This window comes from Erinaceus europaeus, chromosome 18, assembly GCF_950295315.1.
Source record: "Erinaceus europaeus chromosome 18, mEriEur2.1, whole genome shotgun sequence".
NCBI classification, from domain to species: Eukaryota; Metazoa; Chordata; class Mammalia; order Eulipotyphla; family Erinaceidae; genus Erinaceus; species Erinaceus europaeus.
The window spans coordinates 862,900-879,819 of record NC_080179.1 but is presented as its reverse complement, the minus strand read 5'-3'; the positions used below and the strand labels follow the sequence as shown (position 1 = coordinate 879,819).

Here is a 16,920-nt window from a genome sequence, read left to right as displayed (position 1 = left end):
TTAGAAGCCCTGAAGGCAGTTTACACCTGAAACAATGCCATTTTAAACAGCACCCCAACTATTTCCAGTAACCTCGCGGAGCTCTGACTTGCTGAATAAACACAGCGTCTGCAGACGACACCATAAATATTAAGTGTCGAGACTGAAGCCCATGGGTGTTCTGGGTTGCTGGATGCAAGGGCTGGGTGACAATTGAGACGGCGGCAGGCAGATGTTGCAGGTTTGTAAGTAAAAAAGTTTATGTCCAAGTTGGGAAGTTTTCGCTGAATTAGGGACAGGCTATTCTCTGCTCTATTCAGGTATCAGGCCAGGAGATAGCTCACTAGGTCAGGCAGTGTGCCTGGAGCTGAGCCCTGCAGCATCTGGCCCAGCCACAGGTGGTGGGGCAGTGCCTGCTAGCGCTCTCTCTCTCTCTCTCTCTCTCTCTCTCTCGCTCTCTCTCTCTCTCGCTCGCTTGCTCTCTCTCTCTCTAGCTCGCTCTCTCCCGTTTCTGTCTGGCTCCCAGGGGCAGTGGGATCCCTCAGAGCCACAGGCGTGGACCCCTAGAGACCAGAGACCCTGCAGCCGAGTCTCAGATGACACCTACTTTGCACAGACTTCCTTCAGGTGCCACCGCTTTGTCCTTTGAGGCATCGTGGAACGAGTGAGCCCGGGGCCTGTGTGAGCGGGATGCCACCGTCAGGCTGCTGCTCATTTGTAGTGGACGTGAACTTGTGAACCAAGTGTAACGTTAGTACCCACAGGGCACCTGCACAGTGTGATAAGACGCCAACCCCGACCTTGTCAGTGGAGATGAACTCTGAAACCAGAGGCGAGCTGGGCATAAATAGAGATGCAGAAATCCGCCGGAGGAAGCAGTTCCACTGTTGGTGTGGCTAAAGCCCTAAAGCACCCGCAGCCTGCTGACCTCAGTAACAGCTTCCCAGCTGCAAGAGGCCCTGCTAATCCGTCCCTCCAGCAGCACGAAGGACAAAGGACCTCCTCCAGGCCGTGTGTGTGTGTGTGTGTGTGTGTGTGTGTGTGTGTGTGTGAGAGAGAGAGAGAGAGAGAGAGCCTTACCCGGCCGTGTGTGTGTGTGTGTGTGTGTGTGTGTGTGTGTGTGTGTGTGTGTGCGCGCGCGCGCGCACGCCTTACCCGGCCGTGTGTGTCTGTGTGTGTGAGCCTTACCCGGCCGTGTGTGTGTGTGTGTGTGTGTGTGTGTGTGTGTGTGTGTCTAACCCGTCCGTGTGTGTGTGTGTGTGTGTGTGTGTGTGTGTGTGTGTGTGTGTGTGTGTGTGCGCGCGCGCCTTACCCGGCCGTTTGTGTGTGTGTGTGTATGAGCCTTACCAGCCGTGTGTGTGTGTGTGTGTGTGTGTGTGTGTGTGTGTGTGTGTGTGAGCCTAACCTGGCCGTGCGTGTGTGTGTGTGTGAGCCTTATCCGGCCGTGTGTGTGTGTGTGTGTGTGTGTGTGTGTGTGTGTGCGTGCGCGCGCGCGTGTGCGCCTTACCCGGCCGCGTGTGTGAGCCTTACCTGCCAGCAACTACTAAGAAAGGATAAGGTGTCCGGTTGACTGTGTGCTGGTGTGAATTGTGTGATCTTTCTATGACATCTAAAATAAGTAAAAAAAAGTTTAACCCCGACACACTCTCCGAGTGAGTCCTAGGCTCTGAGTCCTTGCTCGCGACACCATTTTTGCGTTCTCTCAAGTTTCAGAGGCGAGAGGGAGAGGCCGCATACCCCAGCACCACTCTGTCACCCGCAGAGGACTCACTGCTGTCCGTGTCCCAGCCCTGTGTTGGCATTTCTGAAGCCACACTGAAGCCTCAGCCATGACTCTGCTTAGGAGGGCCCTCTGGCTCGTTCAGAGACGCTCCGGGGAGGTTGGGAAGTCTGTCTTACCGACATGCTAAGAGAGTGGAGATCATGTGCTTTCATAGGACCAGAGGATTCTGAGAATTAACTTGAACCCTGCAAAACTCACTTTTAATCCTCTAGTAGTCATCAAAGATGATCACTTCAGTATTGAGACCTGTGTCCACACAGAAGTAGAACATTTGAAATCACTTCCAGCTGTAACCAAAGCATGGAGATACCCACCCCACTCCGGTTACTCTGCTCTGTAAAAAATGAAGCCCTTTCATCTGAATCTTTCTTTCTCACAAAGCAGAAGCCTGCAGCTTGCTTCCTGTCACCTGCTGCGTGTTGGGCCCCTCTGCTCTCCATGCCTCTCACATCCTCCCCAGTTAGAACTGGAACGCCTCAAGACAGAGAGTGTACTTGAGGTCACATTTACGTGTTGATGATCTGCCCAGAGCCTGCTGGGCTCTGGCTCAGGGAGGTGCTGGGGACTGAACCCTGGACCTCGGAGCGTCAGGCGGGAGAGGCTGCCTCTCCGCTCGGCTCTGCTCACACTAGTTCTAACTGCTCATCTGGTTGAGGTCTTTGGACCGAAGGCTGAACAGAAGTGGCCCACGACCTCTCAGATGTCTAGATGATTTCAAGAGCAGATGGCAATGCTTTGTATGGTGCGGATTGTATCTGTGGAGTGGCAGTCCGCCTGGTGGGCCCAGGTCCGAGCCCTGGCAGCCTGTGGGAGTGCCCTGGCAACAGAACAGAGGTGCTTGCCATGTCTCTCCTGCCTTCTCTCTCTCTCCCCCCCCCCCCTCTGGATTTTAAAAATTGATTGACTATTTGTTGGATAGAGACGGAACTTGAGAGAGAAGGTGAGGTAGGGAGAGAGACACCCACAGCCCTGCTTCACACTGGGAGGCTCCCCCCTGCCGGTGGGGACCTGGGCCTTGAACCTGGCTCCTTGCTCACTGCAGCATACGAGCTCAACCAGGTGCCCCACCACCGGCCCTCCTCTCCTTTCTGTCTATCTGAAGCAGCTGTCTGGAAACGTAATGTGTATGTATCCTGTGAGATTTTGAGTCTTTCTGGTTCCCTGGACAGTTGTCTGCCAAGTTGGTTGCTTGAAAACACGTAGACCAAGTTGCGTGGACCGAGTACTGCGCGCGGGCCGGAGCAGCCGCTCTGTGAGAAGGATCCCGAAGCGGCCTTTGCATGCGCTCGCACTCCACTCCTGTGCGAATAGCGGGTGGAATAGTGGCTGAAGGCACCGGTCGGCCCTTTGACTACAAGGCTGTTAGAGGTTAACAGCATCTCCTTGCTGTTATCTGAAATCCTTGCGATCTGTTAGGACCTGTATAAACCAAATACTTGAGTGGAGACATGTTTAAGTGTAAATTCATAGGTAATAACATGCGTTCTCAGGTGGTCTTTAAATTATTTGTTAAAATTTGTTTCATTATTGGCTAGAGACAGAGAAATCAAGAGGGTAGGGAGAGATAAGGAGAGACAGAGAGACACCGCAGCCCTTCTCCACCACTCGTGAAGCTCCCCCTGCAGGTGGGGCCGAGGCTGGAGCCCTGAAGAGATTTATGAACGGTGGAGAAAAGCAGGGCGCCAGTGCTCAGCCTGTTGTTCCTTCAGTTGGCTGAGCCGATGGGACTTGGAGCCCGGGGCCACTCGTCTCTGTCTCTGTCTCTGTCTCGGCCGCTTGTCTACATTACCCTTCTGCCTTAAAAGGCGGTTGCCGCCCTGTGACACCCTCAGTGCAAAGCTCTTAGCGTTCATTTCCCTGCCTTTCCCCCCCGCCCTTCTTGCCCCTCTCCCCCCAGTCCTCCCAAAGCAACTCAGAGTAGAGTGCTTGCATCTCTCTGGACAAATGGCTTGAGTACTCAACCTCTACTTTGATTTTTGATTTATCTTCTCACCACTCCCATCACCAAAGGTCTGTGTCCCCACCCCAGCCCCATGGATAACCACTCGTTCTCCCGTGTCCCCACCCCACCCCCGTGGATAACCACTCGTTCTCCCGTGTCCCCACCCCACCCCCGTGGATAACCACTAGTTCTCCGGGTCTTTGGCAGAGGCTTTCTGTTTTTTCACGTTTATACACTCAAGGAAGCCATCCTCTAGGTCATTCATATTTGCTGTTTGCTGTGTCTCCTTCCTTGTTTCACTTGTCCAATTCTGTCCACTTTAGCCTCCCGGCACTCACTCCTCTGCGGTAGCTGAGTCATTGCTGGTGTGTGAGGCGGTTGACTTTGTCTTGTGTGATCAGGAAGCCCAGCCTCTGGGTGGAGAGGGCTGTGGAGAGATGACTTTCTCCGCCTTCTCAAATACGACAGCGGAGGTAACTGTACAGGCCTTTGCAGGATCTGGGGCCACAGCAGCGGGCCAGGGCACCAGGAGGAAGCTTGGGTGCTTTGGTGAATAAATACAAAATAACACATGATCTGTTGTTATAAAGCAATGAGGAAAACAGTGTAAGAGAAAAACACTTGTACTCTAACGTTTTGAAAGCCTACACAGGTATTTAGTATGAAGCTTCACACGTACCATGCAGAGCAGGTCTGTAAGACACGGTCAGTCATGTGTCCCGACGCTTCTGTTCCTCTGGACTTCTTTAGAGGAGAATGTCTCCACAGCTAAAGGCCTTTTATCCTCAGTTATTTTCTCCTAAACTGGAATTCGCAGTTTCTTTCAATGAAACAGACACGTGATATTTATAACCAGTGTAAGCAAAGTTGTTACTCAAGGAAATAATCATACCAGCTTAAAAATATAGCTGAAGGAGGAAATGAGAAATGTATACTAAAACCAGGCCACTAAAAACATTTTAGAGGAGTGTTCTTTAAAATCACTGCGTGAATGCTACACTTTAGAAAGTAAATGTTAAAACTTTTGGTAAACATTTCCTCTAACCACGGGCTGGGATTTTTTTTTAAACTTAATTTATTATTGGGTAGAGACAGAGAGACTTTGAGGGGGAGGGGCAGATAAAGAGGGAGAGAGACAGAGAGACCCCTGCAGCCCTTCTTCACCTCTCGTGAAGCTTTCCCCCTGCAGGTGGGGACCAGGGCCTTGAACCTGGGTCCTTGTGCCCTGTAGTGTGTGTGCTTAACCAGGTGCGCCACCACCTGGCCCCAGACTTGGACATTTTATAGACGGTAAAATAAAAACTTAGCAGGGACATTTATGAGTTAGTTTAGTGAATGGTCGTTTTCCTTGAATAAGAAGAGGGCTTAAGAGTTTTAGATGTCATGCTATTTTAATGAGTCTAGAGGGAAAAACTTATATTTCCAGTCCTATAAATGTTTTTAAAAAATTGTCAGCTTCATTGTGACACGAAACCATTTTTCTGAAAGGGGAAAAAACATCGCAGTCAAAATACAAAGCCATTGGAGAGGGCTGGAGAGTAATTTTGTAGAAATAGAACTGACTCACGTTCCATGAGAACACAGAGAGAGAAAACCTGAGAGCAGGAGTAGCATCAGGACAAGTGAGAATCAGGAAGTGTCTCTGCCTCACTCCAGAGTCATTCCACGTGCCGGCTGGTGGCAGTATGACCAGGCTTCCCCACTGGCAGCCGACTGGGAAATAGGTAACATGACCTGAAAAGCATTCAAATCTTCGTAGTCTTCCCCTGCACTTTGAAATTACCTAATTAAATAACCAAAAAGTTAACAGTGCAGTTTTTCGGTAACTGATGACCTAGTTTGTTTGTTGTTTGTTTCGGTGAGACATGAATATAGGTTTTGTTTGTTTTGCTTCGGGTTGGTACCTGCAGGGCAGCTCCAGCTGTTCTGGAAGTCTCCTATTTGGAGCCTTGTGTCCTGTTGTTTTTTAGGAAGCTGACAATCCGAAGACTCCCCTGGTGAGGAGCAACTGGCCTGTGTTATCAGAGGATGCCCGCCCTGCCTCCCCTACCCCCAGAAAAGAAAAAAAACCACGTTTACCTGGACATTGATTTTTTAAAATTATTATTATCTTTATTTATTGGCTAGAGACAGCCAGATATCAGGAGGGGAGGGGCAGATAGAGAGGAAAAGAGAGACACCTGCAGACACTCATGAAGCTCCCCTGCAGGGGCGTTAGGGGCAGCCTCAGATGCGGCCTCAGATCTGCTACTTGGGCTCTGAGAGCCTCTTCCTTTTCTTTTCTTTTCTTTTCTTTTCTTTTCTTTTCTTTTCTCTTCTTTTAAATCCCTTCAAGGAATAAACTAGCCCTTCAAGGAGTAAAAATAAAGATACCCCCCCCACACACACACACACACCTACACACACAGGTTGAGCCTTTGAAAAGTCAAGTCAGCATATGTAGCACTGCATTTAACAGTGATCCCGGCCTAGGCCAATGTACTTGGTGGGCTTACAGAGCAGTCTCCTATTGGCCGGCTCAGTTGATGGGCAGGTAAGTGCAGTAGAGGTGGCAGTGCTGACGTGAGCCAAGTGAGTGAGCTTCCTGATACATGCACAGTTGTGCATTTGACAGATACGCTAGAAATGACACTGCAGTCGATCATCACCTTATTGCTGTTTATTGACACTTGCTTAGACTGGCATATCTCGAACAAATAGGGCCCAGGAAGCCTTGGAAATGTAGGTGTGAGGCCCCACACTCAGCCCCAGGCTCTGTTCTCTCTCTGCGGCTCTTCCTCTGGTTAGCAAACACATCTTTAAAAAGTAAACACTGCAGTTAAGGCTGGAAAACACCTAGACCTTTACCGCCGAAAGTCCGCATGTTACTTCATTTGGTTTTTATGATGACTGTGAAACCAGAGCAGGGATTAATAGCCTCACTTTCTAGATCATAAACCGTGATCGACTTTCCAAGTGACTCCCAGCTCGAGTCGCAGAACCAGCTGTCAGGGACCTGTGACTCCCAGGGCGGCGTCTGTCCGTGCAATCTTGTTTCTTAGCCGTGTGTGCCGGCTGTTATCATGAAACCACACAGAAAACTGGATTATTGGACTCCTTACACTTCTCAGTCTGAGTAAAGACTAAGCAAGACGTTCAGTGATACACATATCAACTGTCTGTACAGAATAGAAGTACGTTCCGTTCCCTTTTAATTCTTTTCTGCAGGAAGACCCTTTCAAAAGCGGTCTTTCATGAAATTAAGATATTGTATACTTGTATTAAATAGGCTTTCACAAGTTTACTGACTGTGTTTTTATAAAGCTGCATAAGATACGGTGATGGGGATTCATCCTGAGGCCTTACACGTAAGGAAGGCGTTTAACCAACTCGGCTGCCTCCTTCCCAGCCACTTTTAAGAGCTCTTACTAAGATAGCGCGGCGTGTCTAGGTACGGGACGCCGAGTGTAAGCGCAGTAATCACCTCGCCCGACCAGTACTCGGCTGAAGAACACCGCTGTCTCCCTGCCCGTTGACTAGCCCTTACCTGCCTCTCCAGAGTCATCTTTGCCTTGGTTCCCTCCTGCCCACTTTGACAGGGTGCGGAGAGAACCGCGTACGACTCCTCTGTTGTCAGTCATCGTGTGTTCAGTCAACACTTGGAGCTTGAACCTGGGTCCTTGTGCGCCTGGCCCCCGGCTTACAAGTCATTTTCTATGGTGTCAAAAGCAGGGTTCAAGTTTGTTTCCTTCTGTATGTAAATCTAGCTCACAAGGTGAAAAGAGAATCCTTTCCTACTTTAGACTCTTTCTTTTTTAATATTCTGTTTATTTTATATTGATGAGGGAGATAGAAAGGTAAGCATCAGCGCACTGCTCAGCTCTGGCTTGTGGTGGTGCTGGGGCTTGAACCTGGGACCTCAAGAGGCTCGGGCATGAAAGTTGTTTGCATGACCATGATGCTGTCTCCCCAGCCCCTAACATTTTTAGGAAGGAACATGGTACAGGCAACCAGGAGGTAGCTTACCTGTTTGAGTATGAGCATGCGCGTGTGTGAGGCCCTGGGTTCAACAGCTAGACCCACATGAGACGCCCAGAGAAGGGCTCTCCACAGGTGGGGGGCAGGTCTGTGATGACGCTCTCCTCTCTGTCCTCTCTGTCCGGAATTAAGAAGGAAAGCATCAGGGACAGCATTCAGCCGTGCAGCCACTGCACAAGAATTTGCGCTTATTCCCCGTGTCCCATGGGGGCAATTTCTCAGTATAAACAGATGGGCTCTTGTGTGTGGGCTCGCTCCGGGTCCCCCACCTCCCCGGCCGCGGGCGGAGGAGGGTGAAGCGACCCCCTGGGAGATCTGGCTCCGCGTGACGGGCAGACAGTCAGCTCCGGAGAGCCTCAGAGGGCCCTCTGGTTTATTGAGAGAGAGCCAGCAGGTGTGCGCGTTGTGCGGGGCAAGGTGTAGGTGATCATGAACCCTAACCCAAACCAGAACTGCGCCATGACCTACAAACTATTGGATCACAAGCGGAAGGTCACCATACAAGGCTGGATCACGAGCTCAGTAGCAGTTTTCTCTGGGGGTCGATTAAGGCACTTCAGGGCAGGGGGGGAGGAGCACTTGAGCAAAGCCAGGACGTTTGCCAAGCACAGGACACAGCAATTCACAGCCTTTGTTTAAGTGGGGGAGCAGGGGCCTGTGCAGAAAGGTGCCCTCGTGCAGGGGTCCACCCAGGGGCTCACGAGGTCGGGGGAGGGACAGTTTTCTCGACCTGGAGCGGGGAGAGCTTGGGGGCTACCCACTCAGACTCTCATGGAAGCAATGGCCAGGACGTCCCCAACAGTGGACCCACTTCCCAACATTGTGTGTTCTGGTTAGAGGCAGTCAGAGTAATCTTTGACATCTTTTTTTTTTTAGTTATTATGTAACCTAAGCACTGTTTAGCCCTGGCTTGGGGTGGCTTCGGGGACTGAACCTGCAACCTTGGATCCTCAGGCATGCGATTCTTTTCCATTACCACTATGGTGTCTCCTCCGCCCCAGACTGTTCCAGCTAAGCCTGAGCGTCTGCATTGATTGTGCTTTTGTGACAAAAGGAACCAGCCTCCACAGGGAGCTGAAGAAGGACAGAATGCTGAGCGCCCTCGAAGAGGTGGATAAAACACTCTGCCTCCTCGGCCGCCGGGGTACGCGAGCGAGCGAGCGAGCCTCCTGGTCGCTGTGTTGCCCTCAGCTAACCCGCCCTCCTCTTTTTCCACCCTCAGGAGACGCAGCCATGAAGGTGCACGCACACACCAAGTTCTGCCTCATCTGCCTGCTGACCTTCGTGCTCCACCACTGCGGCCGCTGCCACGGGAAGCACGAGCGCTGCCCGGAGGAGGAGGAGCAGCGCCGCCACCACCACCCCCCGCCCCGCGGCGCGGCCGAGCCGGAGCCCGGCAACTTCTCGGTGGAGGCCGCCAGGATGAAGTTCTACGTCGGCAAACTGTTTGAGCGCTACGGGGAGGATGGTAGGCTGTCCTTCCTCGGGCTGGAGAGACTGCTGACCAACCTGGGCCTCGGGGAGATCAAAGTGGTGGAGATCGGCCACGACCACCTGGGCCACGACCACCTGTCTCACCTGGACCTGCTGGCGGTGCAGGAGGGGCGGCACCTCCATGCGCACGGCCACCCGCTCCCCCGGGGCCGGCTGGGCTCTGGCTCGGAGAACCAGACCGAGAGGAGCCGGCGGTGCGACCCCGAGAAAGAGAAAGAGGCCGCCGAGGACAGACGCGACCGCGAGCACAGCCGCCACGTGTGCCGCCGCCACTGCCCGCAGCAGCGCCCGGACCACGCCGCCGCCCGCCACTCCCGGGACGGAGACGCCGCGGCCCCCGGCGGGCACGGGCAGGGGCACGGGCAGGGGCAGGGCCAGGAGCAGGGCCCGGAGCAGCCCGGAGGCCGGCCGGCCAAGCGGAGCAGGAAGGACGAGCGCAGGAGGAAGGGCGGCGAGGGCGCGGCAGACCCGGCAGGCGGCCCCCCCGAGCACGAGCAGGCCAAGAGGCACCGGCACAACGGCGTCCACAAGGCCGAGCGCGCACACGGACACGCACACGCACACGCACAGGACTTCGCCCCGGGCAGCCAGGGCAGCGAGGACAGGCCGAGGAGCGCGAGGAAGCGGGAAGCCGCCCACGGCGAGCGGCGGGGCCACGGCGAGGACGGCCCGCGGCCGGAGGTCAGTATCGGGCCAGCGGATCCATCTCCCTCGCCGTCTCTGATTCTCTCTGTCTCTGCCCGGTGACTCGTTAAGAAAAAGCTGGCTGCCCGGTTCAGAGATTTCAGAGTTACGGTGGAGTGGCCAGCTGTATTTAACTCAGCGTCCTGAACAAAATAGCATGGTCTCCAACAAAACAGTGAGCGATCCGTCATAGAAAATGTTTTTCTGTTAAAAAAGAAAAAAGAAAGATGTGTTTATTAATCAGAGTGGGAGACTACCCCAGAGCACCCCTCCGGCATATCCGATCTGAGGGTTGCGCTCAAGACCTCATGGTTTCGAGTCCTAACTGTCCGCTGTGCCTCCCCCCGGCCTCCTTTCATGGGGGCCTCGCATCCGGATGCGTAGTGACCCTCAGACTCCACCGGCAGGCTTCTCACTTGATTACTGGGCCTCGCATCCGGATGCGTAGTGACCCTCAGACTCCACCGGCTGGCTTCTCACTTGATTACTGGGCCTCGCATCCGGATGCGTAGTGACCCTCAGACTCCACCGGCTGGCTTCTCACTTGATTACTGGGCCTCGCATCCGGATGCGTAGTGACCCTCAGACTCCACCGGCTGGCTTCTCACTTGATTACTGGGCCTCGCATCCGGATGCGTAGTGACCCTCAGATTCCACCGGCTGGCTTCTCACTTGATTACTGGGCCTCGCATCCGGATATGTAGTGACCCTTAGACTCCACCGGCTGGCTTCTCACTTGATTACTGGGCCTCGCATCCGGATGCGTAGTGACCCTTAGACTCCACCAGCCTGCGGATTCAGGAGGCCTCCCTACGTCTGTCTTCAGATGGGGGCTGCCGCCTGCTTCCTAGAGATTTGGAGATTGGGGGACTGACTCCTGGGTTTTTCTGTGTAATTCTGATTTCAGTCATTGGAGGATGATTCCCAGCCGCTGACTAGCGCCAGAGCCAGGAAACACACGGCATACTTGTTCTCTCTGTTGCCCTTGACAGGGCCTTTCCTCGTGCTTCTGAGTGAAGCCTGAGAGAGAGAGCGGTGAGAATCCTCAGTCATAATTGGACAGTCACGAGTTTTCTTAATTTCATGTTCTTTTGATTATTTTCACAGTTGATTTTCACTTTTTGATTTTTTATAAAATATTTTTTAAAGACTTTTTTAACATTTATTTATTCCCTTTTGTTGCCCTGGTTGTTTTATTGTTGTAGTTAGTATTTTTGTCATTGTTGTTGGATAGGACAGAGAGAAATGGAGAGAGGAGGGGAAGACAGAGAGGGGAAGAGAAAGACAGACACCTGCAGACCTGCTTCACCACCTGTGAAGCGACTCCCCTGAAGGTGGGGAGCCGGGGGCTCGAACCGGGATCCTTACGCCGGTCCTTGTGCTTTGCACCACGTGCGCTTAACCCGCTGCGCTACCGCCCAACTCACACTTTCTGATTTTTTTTAAAACTATCCACCTTAAATAATTTGTTTCATTAAAGATACGTTAACCTCTTATTCTAATTTTTAACACTCACTAAAGTTTGGGGAAGAAACGTTCAGTTTTGTTATTCTTGTGTATAAAAAGATCACTATCGAATGTAAAGAAATCATACCACCCTTTGAAGTGTCTTTCACTCAGGTAAATATCTTTATGTTTCTACCCTGTATCCATTATTGGGTATTTGCTTTCTAGCAGTTACAGACACTGACTATAAAATTAGAGGACTAGTGTAGCTACTGGTAGACGTACGAGCCCCTAGCAATAGCCGTGTGGGGGAAACATCTAGCATCTCCTAGGATAGACCTTTGTTATTACCATACATGGTGCTGTAGAATCGTGTTGGTGCTGAAAATCTCCAGATGTTGGTCATTAACATTCACCGTTTGTATTGAACCTGTAGGATTTCTATCATGCTTGTTATTTTATTTATTTTTATATTTATTTCTGTTTTGCCCCCAGGGTGATTGCTAGGGCTTGGTGCCTCACTAGGAATCTGCTCCTAATGGCCATTTTTTCCTTTTTGTAATTTTTTTCTTTCTTCTTTTTATTTGATAGGCCAGAGAGAGAGAGGGAGAGGGAGAGAAAGACCACTCGTGTATGCCCACTGCAGGTGGAGAGTCGGATTCGAACCCAGGTCCTTGTGCATGGTAATAGGTGCACTTAACCAGGTGCTCTGACGCACAGCCATTATCTTTATGAGTGGAGAAATAGTTAAAATCCACAGAGTGCCTTGGGTAGTCGAGCTGCGAGTCTGTACAGTAACAGGTGACTGTCCTCACTGATACGTCGCATGTGTTGAAGTCTTTGTGCGACTGCTGTTTTCTGCACGATCCTAGAACGTTCTTGTACTTGACTGGTTTCATCACCCTTCTTGCAGTGTCTGAACGCCACTCAGCTGCTGAAGCATTACGGCCATTGCTCCGGCGCGCCTATCTCACCTCTCTTGTTTACGCACCTTTGCCCCGCGCTGTTATATCAGATTGACAACAGACTCTGCATTGAGCATTTTGACAGACTTTTAGTTGAAGATTTAAATAAGGAGAAAAGTCTGGTTTCTGACGACAAGGCAAATATTGGGGCATCAGGTAAGGAAACGTTAAGCCTTTTCTACTACAGTCCCTGTGCTTACTTGTTCCAGTGCTGTGGGACTGAGAACAGAATATCAGCTTTCCGCCTTTCCTGCCACCTGGCCGCATGCGGGAATCTGCTTCCGTGAGTCCGTGTGTCCACGGCCGGACGGAGACGGGCACAACACAGCCGCTGGCTTCTGGCACTTAGCGAGGTCAGGTCACGCGGGGCAGGGCAGGGTGGAGAAGCACGGGCGTGCGTGTGCCAGAAGCCTCTCTGCCGGGCACGCAGGGCAGGGCAGGGGTGGAGAAGCAGGGACGTGCGTGTGCCAGAAGCCTCTCTGCCGGGCACGCGGGGCAGGGCAGGGTGGAGAAGCAGGGACGTGCATGTGCCAGAAGCCTCTCTGCCGGGCACGCAGGGCAGGGCAGGGGTGGAGAAGCAGGGACGTGCGTGTGCCAGAAGCCTCTCTGCCGGGCACGCGGGGCAGGGCAGGGGTGGAGAAGCAGGGACGTGCGTGTGCCAGAAGCCTCTCTGCCGGGCACGCGGGGCAGGGCAGGGTGGAGAAGCAGGGACGTGCGTGTGCCAGAAGCCTCTCTGCCGGGCACGCGGGGCAGGGCAGGGTGGAGAAGCAGGGACGTGCGTGTGCCAGAAGCCTCTCTGCCGGGCACGCGGGGCAGGGCAGGGGTGGAGAAGCAGGGACGTGCGTGTGCCAGAAGCCTCTCTGCCGGGCACGCGGGGCAGGGCAGGGTGGAGAAGCAGGGACGTGCGTGTGCCAGAAGCCTCTCTGCCGGGCACGCGGGGCAGGGCAGGGTGGAGAAGCAGGGACGTGCGTGTGCCAGAAGCCTCTCTGCCGGGCACGCGGGGCAGGGCAGGGGTGGAGAAGCAGGGACGTGCGTGTGCCAGAAGCCTCTCTGCCGGGCACGCGGGGCAGGGCAGGGGTGGAGAAGCAGGGACGTGCGTGTGCCAGAAGCCTCTCTGCCGGGCACGCGGGGCAGGGCAGGGTGGAGAAGCAGGGACGTGCGTGTGCCAGAAGCCTCTCTGCCGGGCACGCGGGGCAGGGCAGGGGTGGAGAAGCAGGGACGTGCGTGTGCCAGAAGCCTCTCTGCCGGGCACGCGGGGCAGGGCAGGGTGGAGAAGCAGGGACGTGCGTGTGCCAGAAGCCTCTCTGCCGGGCACGCGGGGCAGGGCAGGGTGGAGAAGCAGGGACGTGCGTGTGCCAGAAGCCTCTCTGCCGGGCACGCGGGGCAGGGCAGGGGTGGAGAAGCAGGGACGTGCGTGTGCCAGAAGCCTCTCTGCCGGGCACGCGGGGCAGGGCAGGGTGGAGAAGCAGGGACGTGCGTGTTCCAGAAGCCTCTCTGCCGGGCACGCGGGGCAGGGCAGGGTGGAGAAGCAGGGACGTGCGTGTGCCAGAAGCCTCTCTGCCGGGCACGCGGGGCAGGGCAGGGGTGGAGAAGCAGGGACGTGCGTGTGCCAGAAGCCTCTCTGCCGGGCACGCGGGGCAGGGCAGGGTGGAGAAGCAGGGACGTGCGTGTGCCAGAAGCCTCTCTGCCGGGCACGCGGGGCAGGGCAGGGGTGGAGAAGCAGGGACGTGCATGTGCCAGAAGCCTCTCTGCCGGGCACGCGGGGCAGGGCAGGGTGGAGAAGCACGGGCGTGCGTGTGCCAGAAGCCTCTCTGCTGGGGAGCCACCGCGGGACAGGCGGCGGGGCTCTGGCACAGTGGCCGGGGTGCCGCTCGCTCTGCGGGGCCGAGGAAGCCTGGCTGCTGTGGGCTGGTGCGTTCTCTCTGCCTCCCTCTGTCTGGGAAGGTTGCTGGGGGTCTGCCTGAGGGAGGAGGCAGGTGGCGTGGAGAACCGAGGTGGCCCGGGACTGCCCGTGCCCAGCGGCCGGAGAGCGCCGATCTGGGCGGTTTCCTTCACCCACTCGGCCAAGTGGCTCTGCCTCGGTCGCCGCGCAGACTTGTGTCGCCTACACAGTGGCAGCCGCGTGTCTCTTGCTCCACCGGAGAGCCTGGCTGTTTGCTCTTTGGCTTTTGCTGGTTTGCTCGCATGCCCTCTCTCCGCCTGGCCTGCTGAGTCCTCTCCCTGGCGTCTTCCCTCGCTGTGCCCTTCGCAGCTGCCGCAGGCCCTCCGCGGCTCCCTGTCCGGTCGCTGTGACGACTTTGCCGCCTTCTGCCGAGTTTTTTCCCCTTTCTCCCCGAGTCCTTCTGGCTGAAGCCGCGGCGCTGAGCCGACTCTCGGCTTCTCCCCGCAGCCTGGATCTGTGGCATCATCTCCATCACCGTCATCAGCCTGCTGTCCTTGCTGGGTGTCATCCTGGTCCCCATCATCAACCAGGGCTGCTTCCAGTTCCTTCTCACCTTCCTCGTCGCACTGGCTGTGGGGACGATGAGTGGAGACGCCCTTCTTCATCTGCTGCCTCACGTAAGTTGGTTTCTTTGTTCTGTTTTTAATCTCTCAAAAAAACTGAAATGCGTGGGGCCGGGTAGAGTGCACAAGGACCCAGGTTCCAGCCCCTGGTCCCACTTGCAGGGAGGAAGCTTCACGAGCACTGATGCAGGGCTGCAGGTGTCTCTGTCTCTCTCTCCAGAATAAGCTGAGCATCCTGCAGAAAAGAACGGGACACTCACCGGAAGGGGCCTCCTGCCCTCGTGAGGCACACTGCTCCGGCACTGTGTCGTCTTGCTCAGACGATGAAGGGGCGTTTCCCCTTTGTAGTTCTCTATTGACTCTTTTTTCAGTATTTACTTATGTCACCAGCTTTCTCCCTGGGTCTCGTGCTTGCTGGATGACTCCTCCATCCCAGTGGCCTTGTTTCCTACTTTCTCATCTCCACGCCACCTTTCTTTTCTGATAAAGACGGGGAGGCAGGGAGTCCTGCTTCACTCCTCCTAAAGCTGACCCTCCCCACACACAGGGGGGACCAGGGGCTTGAACCTAGACCCTTGCCCCGGCAGTATGTGCACACTCCTAGGTGTGCCACTACCCAGCCCCTCCCTCGGTACTTTGAATAAACAGTATTTGTGAAATAAACTGAATCACTGTTTTAGTGAATGTTAAAACTATTCAGCTTCATGTCAGAACCAGGCCTAATGGGGAGGAGAGCTCTGTGTCAGTGCCGCTGCCTTGACGTTCTGACCGCGGGGCTAAGGCTTCACAGTGCAGCCTCTGACACATGCGCACGGCTTCACCATGACCAGGCCCCCAAGTTGTCTTCCTCTCCTTCCTCCCAGAGTCCTTTGCTGTGGTGCAGTGCCCCATGTCCATCCATGTCTCACTCTGTGCTCTCCTCCCTCCCAGAGTCCTTTGCTGTGGTGCAGTGCCCCATGTCCATCCATGTCTCACTCTGTGCTCTCCTCCCTCCCAGAGTCCTTTGCTGTGGTGCAGTGCCCCATGTCCCTCCATGTCTCACCCTGTGCTCTCCCTCCCCATCCCTCCTTTGTTAATTCCCACCAGTAAGTGTGATCATTTGGTTCTCATCCTTCTCTTTCTGACTGATCTCACTCCACATGTCCTCCAGTTTCATCCAAGTGGATGCAGAGGAGACACCGTCATCATTTTGAACAGCCGAATATTATCTCATCATGTGTACACACCACGATTTTTTTATCCCTCATCCAGTGTTGGACATCTGGGTTGTTTCCAGGTTCTGGTGATCACAGACTGCTGCTATGAGCACAGGTGCACACAGATCCCTTCTGATGGGTGTTTCTGTCTCCTTTGGGAGATTCCCCGGGAGAGGAACTACTGGGTCTTAGGGCAGGTCTGTTCCCAGTGTCCCAGTAAGTCTCCAGACTGCTCTCCACAGTGGCCGGGCCTGTCTGCACTCCAAGCAGCCATGCAGTGTCTCCAGCTATGACATTCTCCAGCTGTTACCTCACAGTGTCACCTCATTGCTGTCATTATTTGCATTTCTCTCATGATCGGTGGCTTTGAAAAATGGTTTTTGTTTCTTGCCACCTGCTAACTTGGGGGTGGGGTTGTATGTATGGAATATTCAGCAGCTTAAGAGGAAACCATGAGTTTGATGAAAACAGAGCAATATCATTTTCAGTGTCTTCTGTATCTGTCAGCCCTGTGTGTCTCTGCCTTGGTAAAGTTTCTGCCCATGTCCTGCCCCATTTTCTAGCGGGGGGGGGGGGGGGCTGGTGGTTTCTGCGCTCAGTCACTGGGCTGCCTACATTTCCATGTTTCTTAAAGAGTGGTGAAGCAGAAATCTTAAGTCCCCTTTGAGAGGGTGGGAAATCTTTCTCTTTTGATTACTAGCAAAAGTAGAAAAAATAGAAATATTTCAGGGAAAGAAAAAGTTAAGACTAGTTCTCTTTTACATTCTCTACGGTTAGTATGTGAAGTTAGCACCTTTACAATGAAATGCAGCCGCTGAGGCATTACTACGTCGTCATTTTGTACATGTATTTGCCGAGCTGTAGAATGCAGAGAAATGACCGAGTAGCTGACATTTTAACAAGTTCTGT

General features: G+C 54.0%; 1 protein-coding gene across 1 annotated transcript in view; it reads left to right on the top strand.

Annotated features, from left to right (window-relative positions):
- SLC39A10 (solute carrier family 39 member 10) overlaps nt 1–16,920 on the top strand; it is a 28,202-nt gene that overhangs the window by 846 nt on the left and 10,436 nt on the right. Inside the window, exons 2-5 of the mRNA XM_007535356.3 lie at nt 8,598–8,831; nt 8,944–9,896; nt 12,259–12,466; nt 14,700–14,869. Of these exons, the coding sequence (XP_007535418.1) occupies nt 8,955–9,896; nt 12,259–12,466; nt 14,700–14,869 (1,320 nt within the window). The 5' untranslated portion in view covers nt 8,598–8,831; nt 8,944–8,954. The remainder of the gene's footprint in view (nt 1–8,597; nt 8,832–8,943; nt 9,897–12,258; nt 12,467–14,699; nt 14,870–16,920) is intronic.